Source organism: Psammomys obesus, unplaced genomic scaffold (genome assembly GCF_907164565.1).
Source record: "Psammomys obesus unplaced genomic scaffold, mPsaObe1.curated_primary_1811, whole genome shotgun sequence".
In the NCBI taxonomy this organism is placed as follows: Eukaryota; Metazoa; Chordata; class Mammalia; order Rodentia; family Muridae; genus Psammomys; species Psammomys obesus.
In genome coordinates this window covers 53,701,171-53,720,051 of record NW_026585895.1, presented here as the reverse complement: position 1 = coordinate 53,720,051, position 18,881 = coordinate 53,701,171, and the positions used below count along the sequence as shown (strand labels likewise).

Below are 18,881 nucleotides of genomic sequence, written 5' to 3'. Positions count from 1 at the left end.
GCGGAGGCCTATTCTCTGCGGCTTCTTTAAGGGGCGGAGTGCAAGGACGCCGCGTGTGAGCCAGAGGGCTAGGCAGACACGCCCCGGGTTTGAGGGTCGTCATGGTCAGGTGGTGAGGCTGAGGAGTTGGAGTGGGCGCAAGGAGCAGTCACTATCGAGCATGCTCAGTCGAGGGTTCGACTACCGGTCTGGCTCGAGGGATTACTTCCCTATATCCGGCAGTCGGACAGGGAGGCAGACTGTCTCCTCGAGATACCATGGAAAACTATCAGGTGCTGCGATGTCCCCACTCCGAAGAGCCAGGGTTCGTGGGCAGCGGGGACAGGTCCAAAGGCTACACTGGCAGGTCCAGCCTCCCTGACAGGCTAACCCCATAATCCCCGAAGTGTCCTCCTCCTAGCCACTTCACCTCCAAGGGCCTCAGTCTCCCTCTCTGAAATGATGACCAATACCCAATCTGACCTGTGGTTGGAGAATGGTGCAAGCACCCTTTTTCCGTGTATGCTGGGGTTTAGAGGCAGAACACTGGGAACAAAAACCTGAATGGATATTTTTATTTTTAACTGCTGTTGTTTTCTTGACGCATTAGCGTCATTAAATGTTAGACTCAGCTTATAAACGCTTCACTTTGCTACCGTTAGATTTTCCTCCCTTTTGCAGGATTCTCTGAGAGAAGGTTTACAGGCCTTAGCCAAACAGATGCACTTCCTGTGGCCAGAAATTAAATAAATAAATAGATAAATAGATAAATTCACGGCTCACTGGCCCGGCCTGAGATAGACTCACTCCTGAACTGAGCTCCAAGAACTCCCTGATTCTATCCTTCCTGTACTGCTTTTGTGTCCCCTTTTCACCCTGATTACCATCTCAGCACTCAGAGATCTCAGCCATCTAATCCACAGCCCTGACCTTGCAAACTTCTGTTCTGCAGGCCAGTTCTGAAGGTGTGGCTTCCTCACAAGCTCCGGCTCAGACTCCAGAGTGCCGTAGTTTCAGAAAAGGACCTTGCTCCCCAGACCTCAGTATCTCTCAATAGGTAGCACCAGTGGCAGTCACAGAGAGCGGCTGGGTAGCACTTCCTGCAATGCTGAGCCCTGCCTGTAACAACACCACTTATATCAATTAAAGGGCCTTGTGTGGATGTTCTCTTTGGAAGGATGCTGGAAGGTGGTATCACTGGAGTTTAGAACCACTAAGCCCCTGTCCGAACGTACATTTTAACTGTCAGCCCTGCAGGCTGGGGCAGAGTCATGAGGCTATAAAATATGGGCTCCAGAATGGGTTTCAAGGAAAATTGTATTGGTTCCACAGTGGAGGCCTTCTCGGTCAGTCACCTGAGGCCATTTCCTCTACAGCAAAAGTGAGCAAAGATGCCCACTGTGGAGGCAGCCCATGTGGGAAATACACAGCCGTTGTGTGCACTTCCTCAAAGTCTCTCTCTTCCTTGAGGTAGGTTTTGAAAATGTTCAGACCTGGAGCCTTAGGAGTGAACCTGGTGGTGGAGGAAATAGAAACGGAAACCAGGTACTTGATAAAACAGGTAAGGTGCTGAGCCCGGTGAGCCAAGGGGTATAGTTTTGTAGCAGTGGTTCTCCCAAACCCAAGCTCACCATCCCAGGTTAGAGAGCTTTCTCAAATTCCCAGAAACCCCCCACCCCTGGTTGGGGCAGACTGTAGCATGAGACTTCCTGGAGTTCCCTCTTTGCCAAAATTTTACTCTGCTAACCACAACGCTCATCTGCATGCTTGCCACCATCTCACTGAACCCATCAACCCTGCCAGCCCAGAACAACAACCCCAGTTTCACAGCCAAAGACTGTGAAACTCAGGAGTCTCATCGTCACTAGCGTTGCAGTTTCCTAGAGGATTTGAATTTGATAAGGGGTAGCATGGTACTGCTTAGTACAGGGCCACTGGTCTTATCAAAAGAGAAAATGGGGAGGCAAGGCCCTGAGGGGGGTCACAGAAGCTGAGCACAAGGCACATAACTGCATAGCTGGTGTGGGATGCCAGCCCACAAGAGTACTCTAGAGAAGAGCACTGCTATACAAGTCCCTTGTACACCTTCCTCTGGGGTGGTGACAGGAACTTTGGGGATGGAGTCTGGCCACATTCTGCTAGGCCTCCCAAGCAGCCTCAGCCCAGGGACTGGCCCTGGAGGTTTTATCTACTCTATTGCTAATCAGTCCTGGGGTCAGCTGCCTTATATCACAGGCCAGTGCTGCCAGAGTGCCTGAGTTTGTTTGTTTAAGCTAGCCATACCAAGCATGAAGGCACACTACTATACTCTCAGCATTTGGGAGGAAGGCAAGTAGGCCTAGAGTTCAAGGCCAGCCTGGGCTACACAGTAACACCTTGTCTGAACAAGCAAACACAAGCAAAACTAGACATTTGGTTTCTCCAAATAAAAATCAGGTGAGGGGTTATAGGCAGGAGTCTGTGTGTCTTTTTCTCTTACGTGTTTGTAAGAATGGTGCTGAGGTTGATAACATCTCATCTATTGACACTGTCACATGTCGTCACCACAGTTTCCTCCTCTCCTATCTGACAGCTGTGTCTCCTCCCAACGAGCTTCCTGCACTGTAGCTGGGCAGCCTGTCCTCTAATATGGCTTTAGCTTGCTTTGTTTTCACCAGTATAAACAACTGTGATAAATATCTTTAGAGATCTTTATAGAGCCTTCCCCACTTAAGCATAAATGACTTCCTTAGGAGGAAAAAAATCCATGAAATAATAATGAAAGGTTTTCTTCAATTTATTCTTATTTATCTTTATTTATTTATTGGAGGACCTTTCTATGTACCCTGGCTATCCTGGAACTCACTATGTAGACAAGACTGGCTTTAAACTCACAGAGCTCTATCTGCCTGCCTCTTTTTCCAGAGTGCTGGGATTAAACGCATGTACCTGCCACTCCACCACTGAGCTACAGCCCATCCCTAACATTATTGGTTCAACTCTGCTTTTCCTTCTTTCTTTCTTTGTTTTTTTCTTCCTTTCCTTTTTTCTTTTTTCTTGAGACAGGGTTTCTCTGTGTATCCCTGGCTGTCTTAGAACTTGCTTTGTAGACCAGACTGGCCTCAAACTCAGAGATCCACCTCCCTCTGCCCCCCAAGTTCTAGTATTAAAGGTGTGTGCTGCCACCACCCGGCCATTTTGTTCTTTATGTTACTTTAGAATAAGTGTTTTGGCTTTTTTTTTTTTTTTTTTTTTTTTTTTTTTTTTTTTTTTTTTTTTTTTTTTTTTTTTTTTTTTCTTGAGACAGTATTACACTAGGTTTTTTTATGAGGCCAGCGAGGCCTCAAGCTCACAGAGATCCTTCTGCCTCTACCTCCTAAGCACTGGGATTATAAGCACAAGCCACCCTGCCCACTGAAGGATTTTACTATGTTTGGCTAAGTTTCCTATTGATGATGGTGGTAGCAATGGTGATACTAGTGTTGAAAATGGTAGCTGATGTGGTGGTGACAGTGGTGGTGGTGGAGGAGGAGGAGATAAAGGCCAAAGTGGAAGTGTTACAGCTGGTAGTAATGGAGGTGGTGGTATTGGAGGTAAGGGAGGGGGTGATGACAGCAGTGGTAATAGGAGAAAGGAGCCATTGTTCAAGACACATGTACTAATTGAGCTTGTCTTCCTGTGCCCTCCAGGTGGAGTGTATTGATGAGCACCATGCCAATCAGGCCCTGGAGGAGGTAATGATCAGTTTTTTTCCCCTGAGAGGATCAGGACTCAACAGACAGAGGAACTGGGTTTTGTGCCCAGTTGCTGAGTGGCAGGGTGAAGGAAGGCATGCTATGGTCATAAAGGGACTCTATGCTCAGAACATCACTTCTTAATTACCACCTGGGACATCTGTCCCCTGAGGGCTAATCTACCAGTAACCATCTTTTAGAATTGTATTTACTTATTATTGTTGTTGGAGGAGGACAAAAACCACATAACACAGCCATGTGTGGCAGTTAGAGGACAACTTTGTGAAGTCAGTTCTCTCTTCCCACCTTTATGTGTATTCAGGGGTTTGCACTCACTGTCGTGATTTGTTTTCTCTTCCTTTATTGTTTGTTTCCAGACAGGATCTCACTATGTATCTCTCGGTGTCCTGGAATTCACTCTGTAAACCAGGCTGGCATCAGACCCACAGAGATCCACCTGCCTCTGCTTTCTCCTGAGTGCTGAGATTAAAAAGGCATGCGCCACTACACCTGGCTTGACTGTCAAGTTTTCAAAGAAAGCATTTTAACCCACTAAGCCATCTGGCAGAGCCCCAATAAGCATTTTTTTAAGGCTGGTCTTGTTTTCTTTACACATTTGTTTAGTGGGTATGGACACACACACACAGGCATGCCTCGTGGCATATATGTGGAGGTAAGAAGACAGCATTATGGAGTTATTTCTCTCCTTGTGCCTTTACTCACTGAGCCATCTCACATTTTCTGAAGATGTTTTTCTTCAGAGTTGGGGCTGTAGTTCAGTGATGGGGAATGTGCTTCAGTTTTTTCTTCTAGTTATAAAAGAAAAACAGTATGGCACTGGAGAGGTAGCTCAGTGGTACATAGCACTAGCTATTCTTCTTTGTAACTACAGTTAAAGGAGCTCTGACACCCCCTTTGGCCCCTGGGCAGCAGGTATAGACATGGTACATGGATAGACAGACATTCAGGCAAAACAAGGCTTGGGAGATTCGCAGGAAAAATGTTTACAAAGAAATTGTGCATTAGTCAATGAGTTGAGTGTGTCAGTGCACACCTATAGTCCCAGCATTGACTGGTCGCGTTTGAAGCCAGCCTGGACTGCACTGCGAGATTCTGACAAGATGCTGAGAGGTGACTGTGTGGTAAAGCACCAGCCTCTGATGTGCTGGCCCTGGATTTGATTCTCAGCATAGAACAGAGGGAAAGAAGCAAGGGAAAAGGAGAAGAGGAAGTTAGGAAGAAAGGGAGAGCAAAAGGGTTAGGCTGGGAGGATGATGGGTTGTAACTTGCCTTCACAGAGCCACAGGTGACAGCAGTGGCCAGCTTTGTAGATAGCAGCTATGAGCAGTTTCTTTGGGCTGCTCTAGAAATTTCAACCAGGTGAAAGGTGTCTTCTCCTCCATGATGGCCACTTGTGGGTTGGTTTCCTTCTGGAGTTGCCTGCCCTTGCACATTGCTAGTCAACATCTCTTGTGTCACATACAGTGTCACTGGGTCAGATTTGGACCCAGTCATACTCTGACATGTGAAAAGAGCATGGGAGGTTCCACCATCACACCACTATGCTGTCCTTTCCCATTAACACCTACCAGGCCAGGCGTTTTCCCACCCAGCTTCCAATCAAAGCACTTGCCCATCTGGCTATAGTGTCAGGTGTCCATGTCTGCTGCTTGATTGGGTTTGTTTCCTAAGTATTTTCTCACTATGCCTTTGGGTGCAGCACCTTCTGCAGCCTAGCCTGTCTCCTAGCAACCCCCTGGGTCTTCACCAGTTCATTGGGGGTTGGAGGTTGTTCTGGGTACCAAACCCAGGGCTCAAATGCATGCTAGAAAAAGGATTCTATTCCTGAACTTAGACCCCAGCCTGTTACCATTTTTATATGTACTTGTGAGGCTCGGAAAGGTTGAAGGAAAGGCTTGGTCATGTAGCACAATCACCCCATTCTGGAAACCCACACCAGTCTTCTGGCCTCTCTCCAGCAGGCCTCCCTGCACCCATGCCCTGTCCTGCCCAGAGCCGTTAGCCCAGCTCTTGGTTGAAATATGTAGAAGGGCAGTACTAGCTGAGACACTCTGCTCTCTCTACAGCTGATGCCTGTGCTGAAGCTCCAGCACCCCAACATCTCTGTGTACCATGAGATGTTCATCATGTGGAATGATGAGGTAGGTTTTTGGAGCACCCATAGCCCAGCAGCTAACAGCATGGAACACTCTGACAGGCAGGCATTGCCTGGGTCCTGTGTGTGATCTCTAATGATCCCCCAACAACCTCATCATAGGAGGCCTAACAGCTCATTTCACGAAGTAGGAAGTTGAGGCCAAGAGCAATCACTTTGGGGTTCTTCAGGTATAACACAGCTGAAGCAGGAGGCCAGGTGCTAGCTAGGCTTCAGACTGCATCTTTAATTGTGGGGTGTTGGCTCCTGTAGAAGGAGCTGATACTCAGAAGCTGCTCTTCTAGCCTCCCCATGTTGTCCCAAAGCTGTGGACCCCTTACTCCCATGGCCATAGGAGAGCAGGGTGGGAACACTATTTTCATATCATGATGAGGTCTAAGGCCCAAGTACCTCACAGTTAGTGGATCCTGAGTGGGGCTTCCCAGGCCTGTGTCCTATTGGCAACAAGACTTCTTGTTTTTTCAATGAGTGGAACTTTCCAAAGTCACACCTCAAAAGGCGATAGAGGGAAAGGACACTGAGCAGGCCGAGTGGCCTCCACTGTGTCCCATCTCCACATCAGCTTCCCTGCTGGGCTGACAACTCAGGGCTGGAGGAGGGCTCTCACTGCATGTACCCTCTGGAGTTCCCAAATCACCCTGATGGTTTCAGGGAGGACGTTTCAGGGAGGAAGAAACAGAGCTGGCCACTGGCCACATACTGGGACCTGAAGAGGGCAGCATTCTCAGAGGAGCTCCCAGAGTCTTAAGAGAGGAACTATTCTGCAATTGAGGGGTAAAGACAGTTCCATAAGGGCTCTGCATGTGCAGAGGCCAGGAACAACTGCAATTTTTAGGAAAGGCCAACTAACAACAAGGCATAGGGCATAGGAATGGGGACAATGCGAGTAAGGGGTTACCACTGGGCAGTGTTACGATTGCCACCACAGACCATTGAAAGATGCCCTGAAGCAAGATCTCCTACATAACCCCCAGGCCTAGGCTTTGGACAGTTGGTTATTTAAGGGCCTTGTGTTCTGACAGATCTCCTCTCTGTTCCTCTGCCTGGTGATGGACTATACCCCCCATGGAACGTTCCAGAATATCATTGAGAATAAGAGGAAAACAAAAGAGACCTTTGACTGTGAGGTAGGAGGCATCTGGAACACCAAGTTTGGGAGCCACCTAAACTTATACTCCTAAAAGTCCCTGCAGTAGGAGACAGAGGAACTGGAGGAACTGAAGGGGCTTCTCTTCCAAGTGTGGGGTCATTACATCCTCTGTGCACATATCTCAGTTGCTTATCTTGATGAGCTGCAAGTGTGCACACCATCAGCAGCCCCAGCCACCAATCCTGTGCTAAGGCTTCGGCATGCTTAGGACCTAGAAGGTTACAAGGCAAAAGCAATGGATGGGGTTTTGCCTCCAGAGACTGTAATGCATTTCCTAAGATTCAGATGAGTTCAGTGTGTGTGGCTCAAATCTGAACACACACTGTCCACTCAGCCCCCTGCCTCTGAGGCCTTGCCATGCCTTAATGCTCTCCTGTGGTCAGCTAGCTGCCATTGTTCATGGCGAGGAAGTGCTCAGTGGGTCTGCCTCTCCTGCACTGATGAGCAGACCATCACCTCCAGTGCAGGGCAGTAGAGTAAGGATGCCAGGAGCACTGGTGGAAGGCCTAGTCTTTCTTGCCTAATCATGGAGGACTGGCTGGCATGCTGGGTCATAGAGTAGGGGATGTGGCTTCAGTAGGCATTCTAGCAGAAGCTGGCTGGTCAGAGTTTACTCTCCCAGAAAGCAGAGAGGGTCTCCCCTCCATATGGCCCTTTGGCCTGTCTTTTCCCTGTCAAGTGTTCAAGAGATAGTGACATTTTGTTATGATTTTAATTTGCAATTCCCTATCAGCAGTCCTGGTAAGCACATTTTGGGTATGTTTTTGTTATGTTGTAGTTTTGTTTATTTAATTTTGAGGTGACCATGTACTCACTAGCTAAGGATGACCTTGAACTGATACTCCTTCCTCCATCTTCTCACCACTGGGATTATAAGCCTCTATTACCACACTCAGCAAAATTTTGGCCATTTGGAATTATTCTTTAGCTGTTTAACTCCTCTGCCCATTCAAATTGTTTTCTGGTTGATTTGTAGACATTCTTTACATATAGTTAGACATACAGGGTCCATTTCTCTCTATTCAGTCTGGGGCTTTCCAGTTCACTTGTTTAACACTACCTTGTAAAATGCAGTTCTTGGTGTAATGGAGGCCAGTTGATGGATGACCCCCATGGCCAGGGCATTCGGTACTGGCTTAGGCAGGGCTGTCCTCGGTTTTCTTCTAGGAGTTTATAAACTTTCACTTTTACCTTTGGGTCCAGCACACACACACACACACCCAAAAGGGAGCATCTGAGCAAGTGTTCCTCTGTGATTTCATGAGCCAGGCACCATCTCCCCAAGAAGCACAGAAGAGAGCATGTAGCTCATTTTATTGCTCACACCACAGGGTCAGGCTCTTAGAGTGGGCTCACACCTCCATCACTGGTAGACATCTTGGAAACAGAAATGTTCACAGAAACCATTAAAGTGAGCTCCTCTATCAGGACAGGGGCCACAGCAGGAGGATGAGGATATTCTGCTACCTAGCCAGTCTCTGGTACCTCAACATGTCTCTTAATCCTGATGTGAGATTCAGGACTCCTAGGTACATGGTTTGAAAATGGCAGCCCTGAGCGCTAGATTGCATTTTGTTGCTCCCATAGTGTTCTCTCACAGGCTCTTTTCACTCTGGTGGCAGGAAGTGCAAGCCCTGGCAGGCACTGCAGGGGCTTCAGTATCAGTAATACCCACAGGGGTCACCTTCCAAGAACAGCATGGTCCACAGAGTGGGCCCCTGGCAGCCCCAGGGCACCAAGCTCTCCAGCATGTCAACAGTTCCATGGACTTCTTTGTGTGATCATATGAAGCTCAGCAGAGTCCCCTTCCAATGCCATGTCTCTTGCTTCTTCCTCAGTGGATGCATACCATGCTAAGCCAGGTGTTGGATGCCGTCGAGTACCTACATCAGCTGGACATCATTCACAGGTGATGAGGCCTCCTCTGGAGACTGGCCAGATGCCAAAGCCTGGGGGACCAGATGTGGGCAGTATGGGGCATCTTCTGTGAACTCCCCTTCCTGAGTGTCTGACTCACCCCAAAGGCAGTGTGGGAGCCAGGCAGGGTGGTTCTAAAGGGCAAGGAAAACAGAGATAAGATGCCAAGGAGGGGAGGGGAGATTGGCTGTGGTGGCACAGTTTCTGGACAGGCAAGTAAGAGTTGCTGCAATCTAAGCCGAGCCTTTGACCACTGTACCCAGCTTCAGGTCTAAGATCTGGGAAGTATCTGGGAAATGGCTTCCATCAACATGGGTCATACGAATAAAGACAATAGAATGCCCATGTTAATGTTAACAGATGTAAAGAATGGTGAATACCTTCTCTAATGAGTGTAATTACTTACAGTGGGGTCTTCCCTAATGTACAAAAACTGAGTAGATATGTTTTAGGAAGCAATTCTTTAATAAGTGGGCTGAGCAGAGCACTTTCTTGAGGAGTGAAGAGGGCTGAAACTAGGTTGGGAGAGCAGGCTTAAGGCTCAGGCATATGCTAGCCCTACCCCAGGCAGCTGCATGGCACCAGAGGTCCCTGCTCTTGGTTGCAGGAACATCAAGCCTTCCAACATTGCCCTTATCAGCAGCAACTACTGTAAACTCCAGGACTTGAGCTCACAGGCACTGATGACCCACGAAGCCAAGTGGAATGTTCGAGCAGAAGAAGGTGGCTGGGGAGGGATCCAGGAATAACTGACAAGGGAAGCAGTGGCTTTTGACATCCAGAGGACAGTAGCTGTTCTTGGGACTGGGCTCTTTGACTCAGAAGGTCCAGAGACCAACCTATGGCATAACAACAGTAGACATGCCACTGTGGGTAAGGTACAGGGTCTAAAGGACACCCAACATGTGAGAGAGCGCCTTGGGAAACAAAGCAATGGCTGTGGTACCCTAAAGATATCAATTCTTGTGGGGAAGAGAGCATCCAAGAAGGACAGAAGCTGCATGTGAGGGTACAGAAGTCCTCTGGGATGTAGGTACTGAGCATGCATGTTAGACAAAGACCTGAAATAACCCAGGGGATGGAAAGATGGTAGGATGAAAGGAGTGGAGTATACCACGCCTGTAACAGCTATCCCAGATAGACAGAGCAACCCAGGAAGAAAATTCAGAGTCCTGTGGTAGCAGTGGTTGTCTTTGGCACACAAAGGATGGATGGGTGAGTAGATGAATGGGTGGACAGATGGGTGTGTGGGTTGGTGATTAAGGGGGCACATGGAAGTATCAATGGTGTGTGTCCTTGGAGTCTGACCCTTTGCTGTTTGACTGGAGATTGGAAGTTTGGAAATGGAGTGACGACCTGAGTTCAGGTACATTAATATAACAGGGAAAGGGCCCTGCAATTTTGGTTCTTTCTGTAGAGTTTAGGGTTAGGACTAAGACAAGTCAGCCAGAACCTTGCCCTAAGATCCTACCATTTATAGAGGATAAACTGTTCAAAGAGGGCCATATTTCAGCTTTTCTGGAATATGCCTGTCTCATCTCCTGCCTGTTGCCATACATCAGATAGGTAGGTACTAGGGCCAGCCTGGCAGACACCTGCCTACATGGACAAGCCTCCCTAGTAGAGATTAAGGTCTGTCAGGACAGTGACCTCACTACCTACAGCTTGCACTTCTCATCTCACCCAAAGAGGGTGAATGAAGGGTTCCTGTCTTAAGCCCTTGGAAAGGAATACTAAAACAAGGACAATGTAGCTGAGTGTGGTGGGGCAAACCTGCAGTCTCAGCACTGGGAGGTGGAAGCAGGAAGAGCAAGAATTCGAGGCCAATATGGCAAACAGGTGACCCTCTCTCAAAACACTCAAAAGGGGAGTGGTAGTGCTGGGGGGTGGGGCAGGCTGGCTCTGTCCTGTTCCCTGTCCCTGAGGAGGCATAGGACTCAGTAGTTCTCCCACCTTGATTGCGTCAACAGACCCATGCCAAAAGTCCTGGATGGCTCCTGAATGTCTTAAATTCTCCTTCTCCTGCAAATCCGACATCTGGTCTCTGGGCTGCATCATTCTAGACATGGCCACTTGCTCCTTCCTGAATGTGAGCTTCTTGTGGGGGAAGCCACCTGCCCTCATCCTACCTACCATGCCACCCTGATCCTTTCTGTTCCATGTAGGCTACCGCATGCTCACTCTCCTCAGGCCCCTGTCTCAGCTCTTGCTTAGCCTGGTGAGGGAGCACTGATAGCAGCATTTCACCTTCATGGCTGGGAAGAGCCCAGGTCAGATGCCCTCTTTCTTCAAAGGACACAGAAGCAATGCACCTGCGGAAGGCCATCCGACATCACCCAGGCAGCCTGAAGCCCATCCTGAAGAACATAGAGGAGAAGCAGCTCCCCGGTGCAGAGATGTTCAGTTTCCTTCTGCCCTTCATGCTACACATCAACCCCTCGGATCGACTGGCCATCAGGCGAGCTCTCAGGGCAGGGCCTTCCTTTAACCTATCAATATACCTTTGGGCATCTCCCCACCTTCCCATGACAGCTGTCCGTCCACACACATTCCTTAACTACCTGGCAGCCATTAATCTTAAACATAGGGTGGTGGAGTTTTTGCTTTTTTTAGATTGGATCTCACTCTGTGGTCCAGGCTAGCTGTGAATCCATAGTGATCCTTCTGCCTCAGCTTCTTGACTGCTGGAATTTCAGAAAACCTGTTCATATGTTTTTAAAGACGGTATCATGAGGGCAAACATGCTGGACCCAGGAACATCCTTGGGATCTCTGTCATGGTGGGAAGTGACTGTGAGGCCTGTGACTTCACAGAGTAGAGTAGGTCCCTAGAAGTGGAAGTACAAAGACAGTTACTAGATACACATGGAACACAGCCCCTAACCATCAGGAAGGCTGGTGTCTGCCATTATGGGTCACCCACAGCTCAAGGCAGAGGAAGGGCCCTATGGGAAACCACCTGTATTCCTCTGCCCCCCTGCCAGAGATGTGATTGGAATAATCTTCACGAGCACCTCCTTCAGAAACTTCAGTGATACTCGGAACATTCACCGGCAGGCAATTCCCATTTTCATCACTGATGTGCTGCTAGAAGGCAACATGGCCAACATCTTAGGTGATGGTGGGGACATGAGACAGTACTGGGAGCTATCTCAGCATTGGTTTCAGAGGCTTAGTGTCTCTCTCCCACAACCTGGTCTTACATCTGCTGCTTATGCATGATTAGTGAGTGGGAACAGTTTCCAGGTTTCTCCCCTGTACCTGATGTATAGCCTCCTTTGCTCTCAGTAGCCTGACCCTGCCTATTTTCCCCTGTTCTCATTGGACATATCCTGTGTGGTTAAGCCGGTTAAGGCCTGTTCCCTGTCCATGTTCTCCAGAGTCCTATGACTTTGGCTTTACACCCTAGTCACTAGGTATCTTCCTCACTGAAGCCGTGTGTCTACTGCGTGCCAGAGTGCATGACAGTAGGCACTATGGCTCAGGGATAGGCTCCCAGAGACCTGGATTTGATTTTGGGCGAGTCCCTGGGCCTGAGCACCCTCCTTTGGAAAGTAAGAACAGGAGTGCTGCCTTTGTGACCGGATTGCTACAAGGCTAGGGCCTGTGGCCACATGGCTTGATCCCCAGTAGGGTTCTCCATATCCTTGTTCCTGCAGATGTCATGCAGAGTTTCTCCACCCGACCAGAGGTCCAGCTCCGGGCCCTTGACAAGCTTCTGACAATGCCAGAGGAAGATCTAGGTAAAGATCCTGCACCTTCCCCAGAGGCTCCTGGGAAAGGCTGGGAAATGGGAATGGAGCCGTGTAGATGGAGGTAGGAACTGCCAACTGTCCAGGCTCTTCTGGACAGTACAACTAACTGGAATTCTCCTTGATCTTATGCTTATGCAAAGGAGGGCGGGAGAGAGGCATGATTTTAATGGGTCAAAAGGAAATCTATTTAGCATTAGGGAGGTTGAGACAAGAAGATTGAGAGCTGGCTAGCCTGACCTCCATTTCTTGGAGGTTGTGGTGGTACTAGGGATTGAACCCAGGGCCTGTGCAATGCTTAACTGAGCTATCTCCCCAGCTCTGCTATCTTTGTTTTAGTTTGAGAAAGGGTCTTGAGAAGTTGCCCATGCTAATTTCACACTCACTGTGTAGTCCAAAACTCCTTGCACTTGTGATCCTTCTGCAGGTAACTGTACCTGCAATTACAAGTGTGCACCATCACACCTGGCTGAATAGATTCTTCCATCTGTCCCACCATCTCTATAATGGGTATCTGAGATGCTTCTCATTTTCCACTTTTATAAACAGCGCCATGATTGATCACCTGGCATACTGCCCACTGGCATATTGCCCATAGGTACTTGCCAGATGTACCTCTGGATATCAGAGGGCAATTGCTATATCTGCTCTCCTTCATAGGTACACCAACTTGCCCTTCTACCAGAACCTTTGAGAGCAGCTCTTTCCCAGCATTACCTTTGATGATGGGTATTAAGTTTCTTGAGAAATTCTGCAGGCATGCTTTCTTGTCTCTCCTGCTCAAATATCACACTTGTATGCCGCCCATACACTCTCCCTTTCTGCAACCTTCCATCTGTTCGCACACCCATCTATCCATTCCTCCATCTACCCAACTGCACATCTGAAGGACACCAAAGCACTGTTCCAGTGACTAGGACAGTGGAAGTTGTTACATGGAGGCTGAGTTGTGACCCTTAGTGAGTTTAACAGACTCCTCATATTGGCCATTACTCTCCCAAAGTTCCTTTCATAGTTAAACTGTAACCAAGATAAAGCCCAGGACAAGGCAGATTTTGCCTTTTTGGGAAGCGGGATATTATGCCCAACAGTGGGCCTCATCCACCACCTGGTGTTGCCTCTTCCTCATCCTCATCAGAGTGGGCTTGGTTTCCTGGGTACCAGTGTTCTGAATCTGACATCCTTATCACAAGCCAAGTTTCAACTCAAGTCACAGCCACAGGCCCTGGGGTCAAACAAGCTGGGTTTACACAGCATTCAATGCCAAATGCTCATCATTGACTCTCAGCTTTGTCATCTAAAAGGGAGGGCTGCTAAGAAAGACCTGCTTCATGAAGCCATTCCAAGTATGTACCTTGGAAGAGCTGGGCATGGTGTTGTGAGTGTTGTGGTTTGTTACTCAGGATGCTGAGGCAGGAGAGCCCCTAGCGCCCAGGAACTCCAAATTAGCTTAGACAACCCAGAATATAGACCTTGGCAGATGGTCAACTTCACACACTATGAACATATGGGCTGGTCATCCTTTTTTGCCCTTGTGTTTGCCTACCTGATCATCTGGCTTCACTTGTGGGCTCCCAGTAGCCTCTGGGCACCACATCTGGGTCACACAGCCCAGCTGCTCCTATGATTCAATTGTGCTGTATACTCCTCAGGCCTGCCATGGCCCGAAGAGCTGGTGGAGGAGGTGATCAGCATCATGACACAGCACGAGAGGATCCTGGACATTATGCTCAGCACTTGCCTTCTGCTGCTGCGTATTCTAGGCCAAGGTGGGCACCAGACTGGGTGGGGGAGCCCCTTCCTCCCGGGTCCTCTGCCTCACCAGCTCTTTCAACTTCCCACCCATGTCCAGCATCTGCCTCTTCAGGGTGTTGTTCCCTTCTGTGCCTATGTGACTCCATTCCAGAGCGATAGCAGGCATAGTTACAAGTTCATGGGTCTGCATGGGGACTGACCCAGCCTGCTGGGATCCTGGATAAGTTCCCTAGCTATGTCACAGAAGCAGGGAAGGATGGTCTTCTGGGCTTTCTTGACCAGGAGAGGCTTGGGAGGTGTGATTGCCAGCAGGAAACAGCACCAAACTGAAGTCCTTAGTAGAAGCCTCTGCTGCTGAGCTCCCCCAGCTCTTCAAAACAGGAAGAAAACTAGCTCCATCTTTAAACTTGAAGCATCTAGTTAAACCCTTTACTTTTCTAGTCTTAATACTGAGGGCCTAACCACCACACAGATTGTGTCTTTTTTCCAGGGTCTGTGTGTATCAAATCCAGGCCATCTTGTATGGTGGGCAAACATTCTACTACTGGGCAAAAGCTCACGAATACTTTATACTCAATGTTCTCGGCTAGTCATTGTGAAGGACCCAGCAATATCTTGGAGACTAGAACTGGAACAGGATGCTATAAGCTAGCTGTGTTGGTGAGAAAGGCCCTCATGTTTATAAAGACCTGCCTAGTGCCTAAAGAATAGGTGGACCTGTTTCTTTAATTTGAAGAGGTGATGCTGTCCCCAGCTACAGAGGGAGGGCACTTGTCCACCTTAGAGCCCTAGCTGTGGGGTTAGCCCATGTTTTTTCTCTGGCCCAATCTAGCTCTGGCCCAAGACTCAGAAACTGAGATCCCAAGGAGCAATTACATCATCTCCTTCCTGGTGAATATCTTGCGGAACCACCCTGACTCTGAGAGACTCATCACCATGGTCTACAACCTGCTCACCATTATCTCCAGCCAAGGTGACTGTGTTGGCCTTCTGCCCTTCCTTTCTGCTCTAAAAAGCCAGAGACAGAACAGAGGATAGGGGGATAGGAAGCAGAAGGGCTCATTCCCAAGATGGATAGCCAAACTGTTCTATGTTCTCAATGGCAGCCATGGGCACTGCTTGGAAGCTGGAGCCACTTGCCAAGAACTGAATGGCTGGTTAGTACGTCAAGTCAAGGTTAGGCACTGGACCACTCTGACTTCTCACTCACACTAAGCCCACTTGGGTGAGAAAGGTATTAAGAGAAGGCATAAATAGACCAGCCAGGCAGACTAGCTGTGGCAATCAGCCCACAGGGGAAAAGGCAATGCAGGGGAAGGTTTCTTGGAGACTTTTCCTTCAAGTGCTTATTGCTACCCACAGGGTTGGTCTCCGAAGAGCTGGAGGAGGAGGGTTTGTTTCAGCTTGCCCAAGAGCACCTGGACCACTTCATGGAGGACAGGGACATCTGCCTCGCTGTCCTGACCCTGCTCTGGTCCCTCCTGGTGGATGGTAAGGCCCTCCCTCCAAAAGCCCCACTGCATGAGACCTGTTAGAGCAGTTCTCAACCTGTGTGTCTTGACCCCTTTGAGGGTCAAACGACTCTTTCACAGGGGTTGCCTAAGGCCACCAGAAAACAGTTATTTACACTATAATTTATAACAGTAGCAAAATTGCAGTTATGAAGTAACAAAAAAAATGATTTTATGGTTGCGGGGGTTCACCATAATATGAACTGTATTAAAAGGACAGCATTAGGAAGGCTTAGATCCACGGTGCTAGAGCCTCTATAGCAGTTCTCAAGACCCAGTTTTAAGAATTGCTGCTCTCTATCTTGTCCCTTAAGCACTGGAGGGCAACCACAGGCCCTACGGGGCTCTTCTGGGAGCCTAGCACATGAGCACAGTGAGGCACAAGTAGGGTGAGAGAGGAAGGCCTTCAGGATACCTTGTCCATTGAGTAGGCAGCCTATGGCTCCAGAGGTCAGCGAGGGAACTTGATATCCTATCCTGGTTTTTAGTTTAGAATAGGGATTCCCAGGCCTGCTCTTCCCCTCTTCTAGATACTGTCTTGTCCATTGGATGAGGGCTCCAAGCCACAGCAACCCCAGAATACCACAGAGACCCTGCTAACAGCACAAATGCAAAAATTCCCCATTTCTATTGATCACTCTGCTACAGACTCTGGCAGTAGAAAGCCCCATTTTCTATCTCTGAGAACAACTGTCCCCTTGATTTTCCTGTTCTTGGTGAGAGTTCAGAGGGGCACATATATAGCAGGTGCTTCTGTTCATACCTGGCCTGGTGTTCATCCTTTTCCTGGGTCTAGTTGTCCCTGTGAACAAAGAGCCTTTGGAGAAGCTCTCAGCCATAGCCACCTGGGTGCTGACCACTTATCTGGAGGACGTGGAAATAGCTGAGGCTGGCTGTGCAGTGCTCTGGCTGCTGTCCTTGTTGGGTGAGCAGCCTAAGGCCTTGGTAATAGGGAGGGTGACTCTGGACACATATGACAACAAGGCTTGTATTCTGTAGGCTGCATAAAGGACAGTCAGTTTGAGCAGGTGGTAGCGTTGTTCCTGAAAAGCATCCAGCTGTTCCCTACCAGCGTACTACTGGTGAACAATGTATGTCGTGGCTTGACCAGCCTTGCAAAGGTATCTGGTAAGTCTGGGACAAGATAGGCTGCTAGCTGGAGGTGGAACAAAAGCTAGTTCCCTCCAGTGATGTCCACCTCGTGACCCCAAATTGGAACAGGAAAACCAGCCTCCAGGAAACACCACTGGAATTTCTGTTTGGTGTCTTAGGACCACCTCTCCACATATCTCACAGCTGCATAGGTTTCCTACATATAGGTCTGTCTCCAAGTCCAGACTTAAGTCAGTTCTCATACTAAGCACTGACACAGTCCTTTATAGAGAACCCCGGGCCCAGGCCCAGGCAATGATTACCAGAATGTGGTAGGGATGCTCCAACCCCTGGTCTGTAATGACCCACCTCCTTTGCTCCAAGAGCTGTCTCCTTGGCTTCACTCTTGCTCAGCTCTATTCATGCCAGTCTACTGGGCTAGCCAAACTGGTGGGGCCTCCTGGAAGTAGTTTGGAATCTTAGCTTTTCCTCACATATCCCTGACACCTTTATACAAAGTACCCTGTGAGAGAGGGTTCAGGCCCTGTGAGGTCCTGTTAACTGCTACAAGGTGAGAGGGCCACCTGCAGAGGAGGCCCTTCCCCTCAGCGCCACACCAGGGCCTCCTTTTCTTGGGGGAGGGGGAAAAAAAGAGGAACCAAGTGCTCTATTTCCCTTGGTATGGCACTCATTGCCAACAGGTGCAAAGCTATGCTGTAGAAATGCAAAGTGGTGAAACTACCTCTTCCAACATTTTATACAGAGCAAGGTATAGCTCTGACTTCAGGAGCTTCCTTCACAGAAAGCTAGGATTCCTGGCAGAAGAGAACTCTTCCAGAAACCCTATGACCATAGTCATGTTACTTCCTAGGGACACGGGGGACAGGGGGCTGAGGACAGGTGCAATGTGACTGTACTAGACTGCATCATATACACAAATTCCCTTAACTCCTTTCTCCAGAACTGGCAGCCTTCCGAGTGGCAGTACTAGAAGAGGGCAGCAGCGGCCTCTACCTCCTGCAAGATATCTACCAGCTCTACAACGATGACCCTGAGGTGGTGGAGAACATCTGCATGCTGTTGGCCCACCTGGCCTCCTACAGTAAAGACCCTTACTTCGTTCTCTCTCTGACAGGAAGGGAAGGAGCCCCAGAGCCCCTTTAACTTCCCACTCATTCACTCCAAGCCAAAGTGGTAACTGATCAACCTTAACTGGCGGGTGGGAAGGAATCCTGAGCCTCATCATCATCTCCACTGCAGAGGAGATCCTGCCAGAGCTGGAGTCTGCAGGCATCAAAGACCTACTCCAGGTGATTGTGGAGCGCTTTACCTCCAGCCTGGTAAGTCAGAGTGATAACTCTATCAAGCCAGAACACTTGCATGGCACTGACCCAGAGCTCCACATGATGCTTTTCTACTACTCTACCCTTGATCACACTGAATCCAATCCCAAATGGCAAGTACAGTGAGACCACCTCAAAGATTCTTATCAGTCAGGGGGTTATGTCATCAAAGTAATTGCTCCTGTATCCTAAAGCTACTGGAACAAATGGTTCACTAGTTTCCTCCTTCCAGGAGCTGATTTCTTATGCTGATCTGGTACTTCGGGCACTAGAGGCAGCTGCACCACCCAGCCCTAAGGAGGAGGAGCTTAAATCTGACGAAGAGCCAGAATCCTCTGAGGTCTCCCCGCAACTGCAGGAAGATCCTATCTTCCAGACCTGAAACGTTACCCTTCCGGGCCTGGGGTAAGGGGAAGTCTCACCAGGACCAGGGTTGTATTTTGCACTCCACAGTGACTAATAAAGCCCTAGGCTGTTCCTGGCCCATGTCTGGC

The 18,881-nt window shown here is 48.9% G+C and overlaps 1 protein-coding gene across 5 annotated transcripts; it reads left to right on the top strand.

Annotated features, from left to right (window-relative positions):
* The first annotated feature begins 55 nt into the window (after positions 1 to 55).
* Positions 56 to 18,873, top strand: Stkld1 (serine/threonine kinase like domain containing 1). Of its 5 annotated transcripts, none has more exons than XM_055599832.1 (19): positions 56 to 272; positions 1,454 to 1,524; positions 3,648 to 3,692; positions 5,780 to 5,854; positions 6,891 to 6,995; positions 8,857 to 8,927; positions 9,543 to 9,658; positions 10,906 to 11,024; positions 11,230 to 11,393; positions 11,919 to 12,049; positions 12,594 to 12,677; positions 14,339 to 14,455; positions 15,274 to 15,414; positions 15,804 to 15,932; positions 16,749 to 16,877; positions 16,952 to 17,080; positions 18,006 to 18,146; positions 18,305 to 18,384; positions 18,620 to 18,873. In XM_055599832.1, exons 1-19 carry the CDS (start codon positions 161 to 163, stop codon positions 18,767 to 18,769), a joined length of 2,109 nt encoding a protein of 702 aa, XP_055455807.1. In that variant the 5' UTR covers positions 56 to 160; the 3' UTR covers positions 18,770 to 18,873. The 5 variants fall into 5 exon arrangements, with proteins under 5 accessions (XP_055455807.1, XP_055455809.1, XP_055455810.1 ...); XM_055599833.1 differs by having other exon boundaries at positions 194 to 272; positions 1,454 to 1,540; XM_055599834.1 differs by lacking the exon at positions 6,891 to 6,995.
* Positions 18,874 to 18,881: the final 8 nt, after the last annotated feature.

Bases quoted from the DNA above. Each gene is read 5' to 3' on its own strand.
- Stkld1 (XM_055599832.1), top strand. From the start codon at position 161: ATGCTCAGTCGAGGGTTCGACTACCGGTCTGGCTCGAGGGATTACTTC. The intron at 11,025-11,229 runs GTGAGCTTCTTG...CTTTCTTCAAAG, and splicing joins CCACTTGCTCCTTCCTGAAT to GACACAGAAGCAATGCACCT. The intron at 14,456-15,273 runs GTGGGCACCAGA...GGCCCAATCTAG, and splicing joins GCTGCGTATTCTAGGCCAAG to CTCTGGCCCAAGACTCAGAA.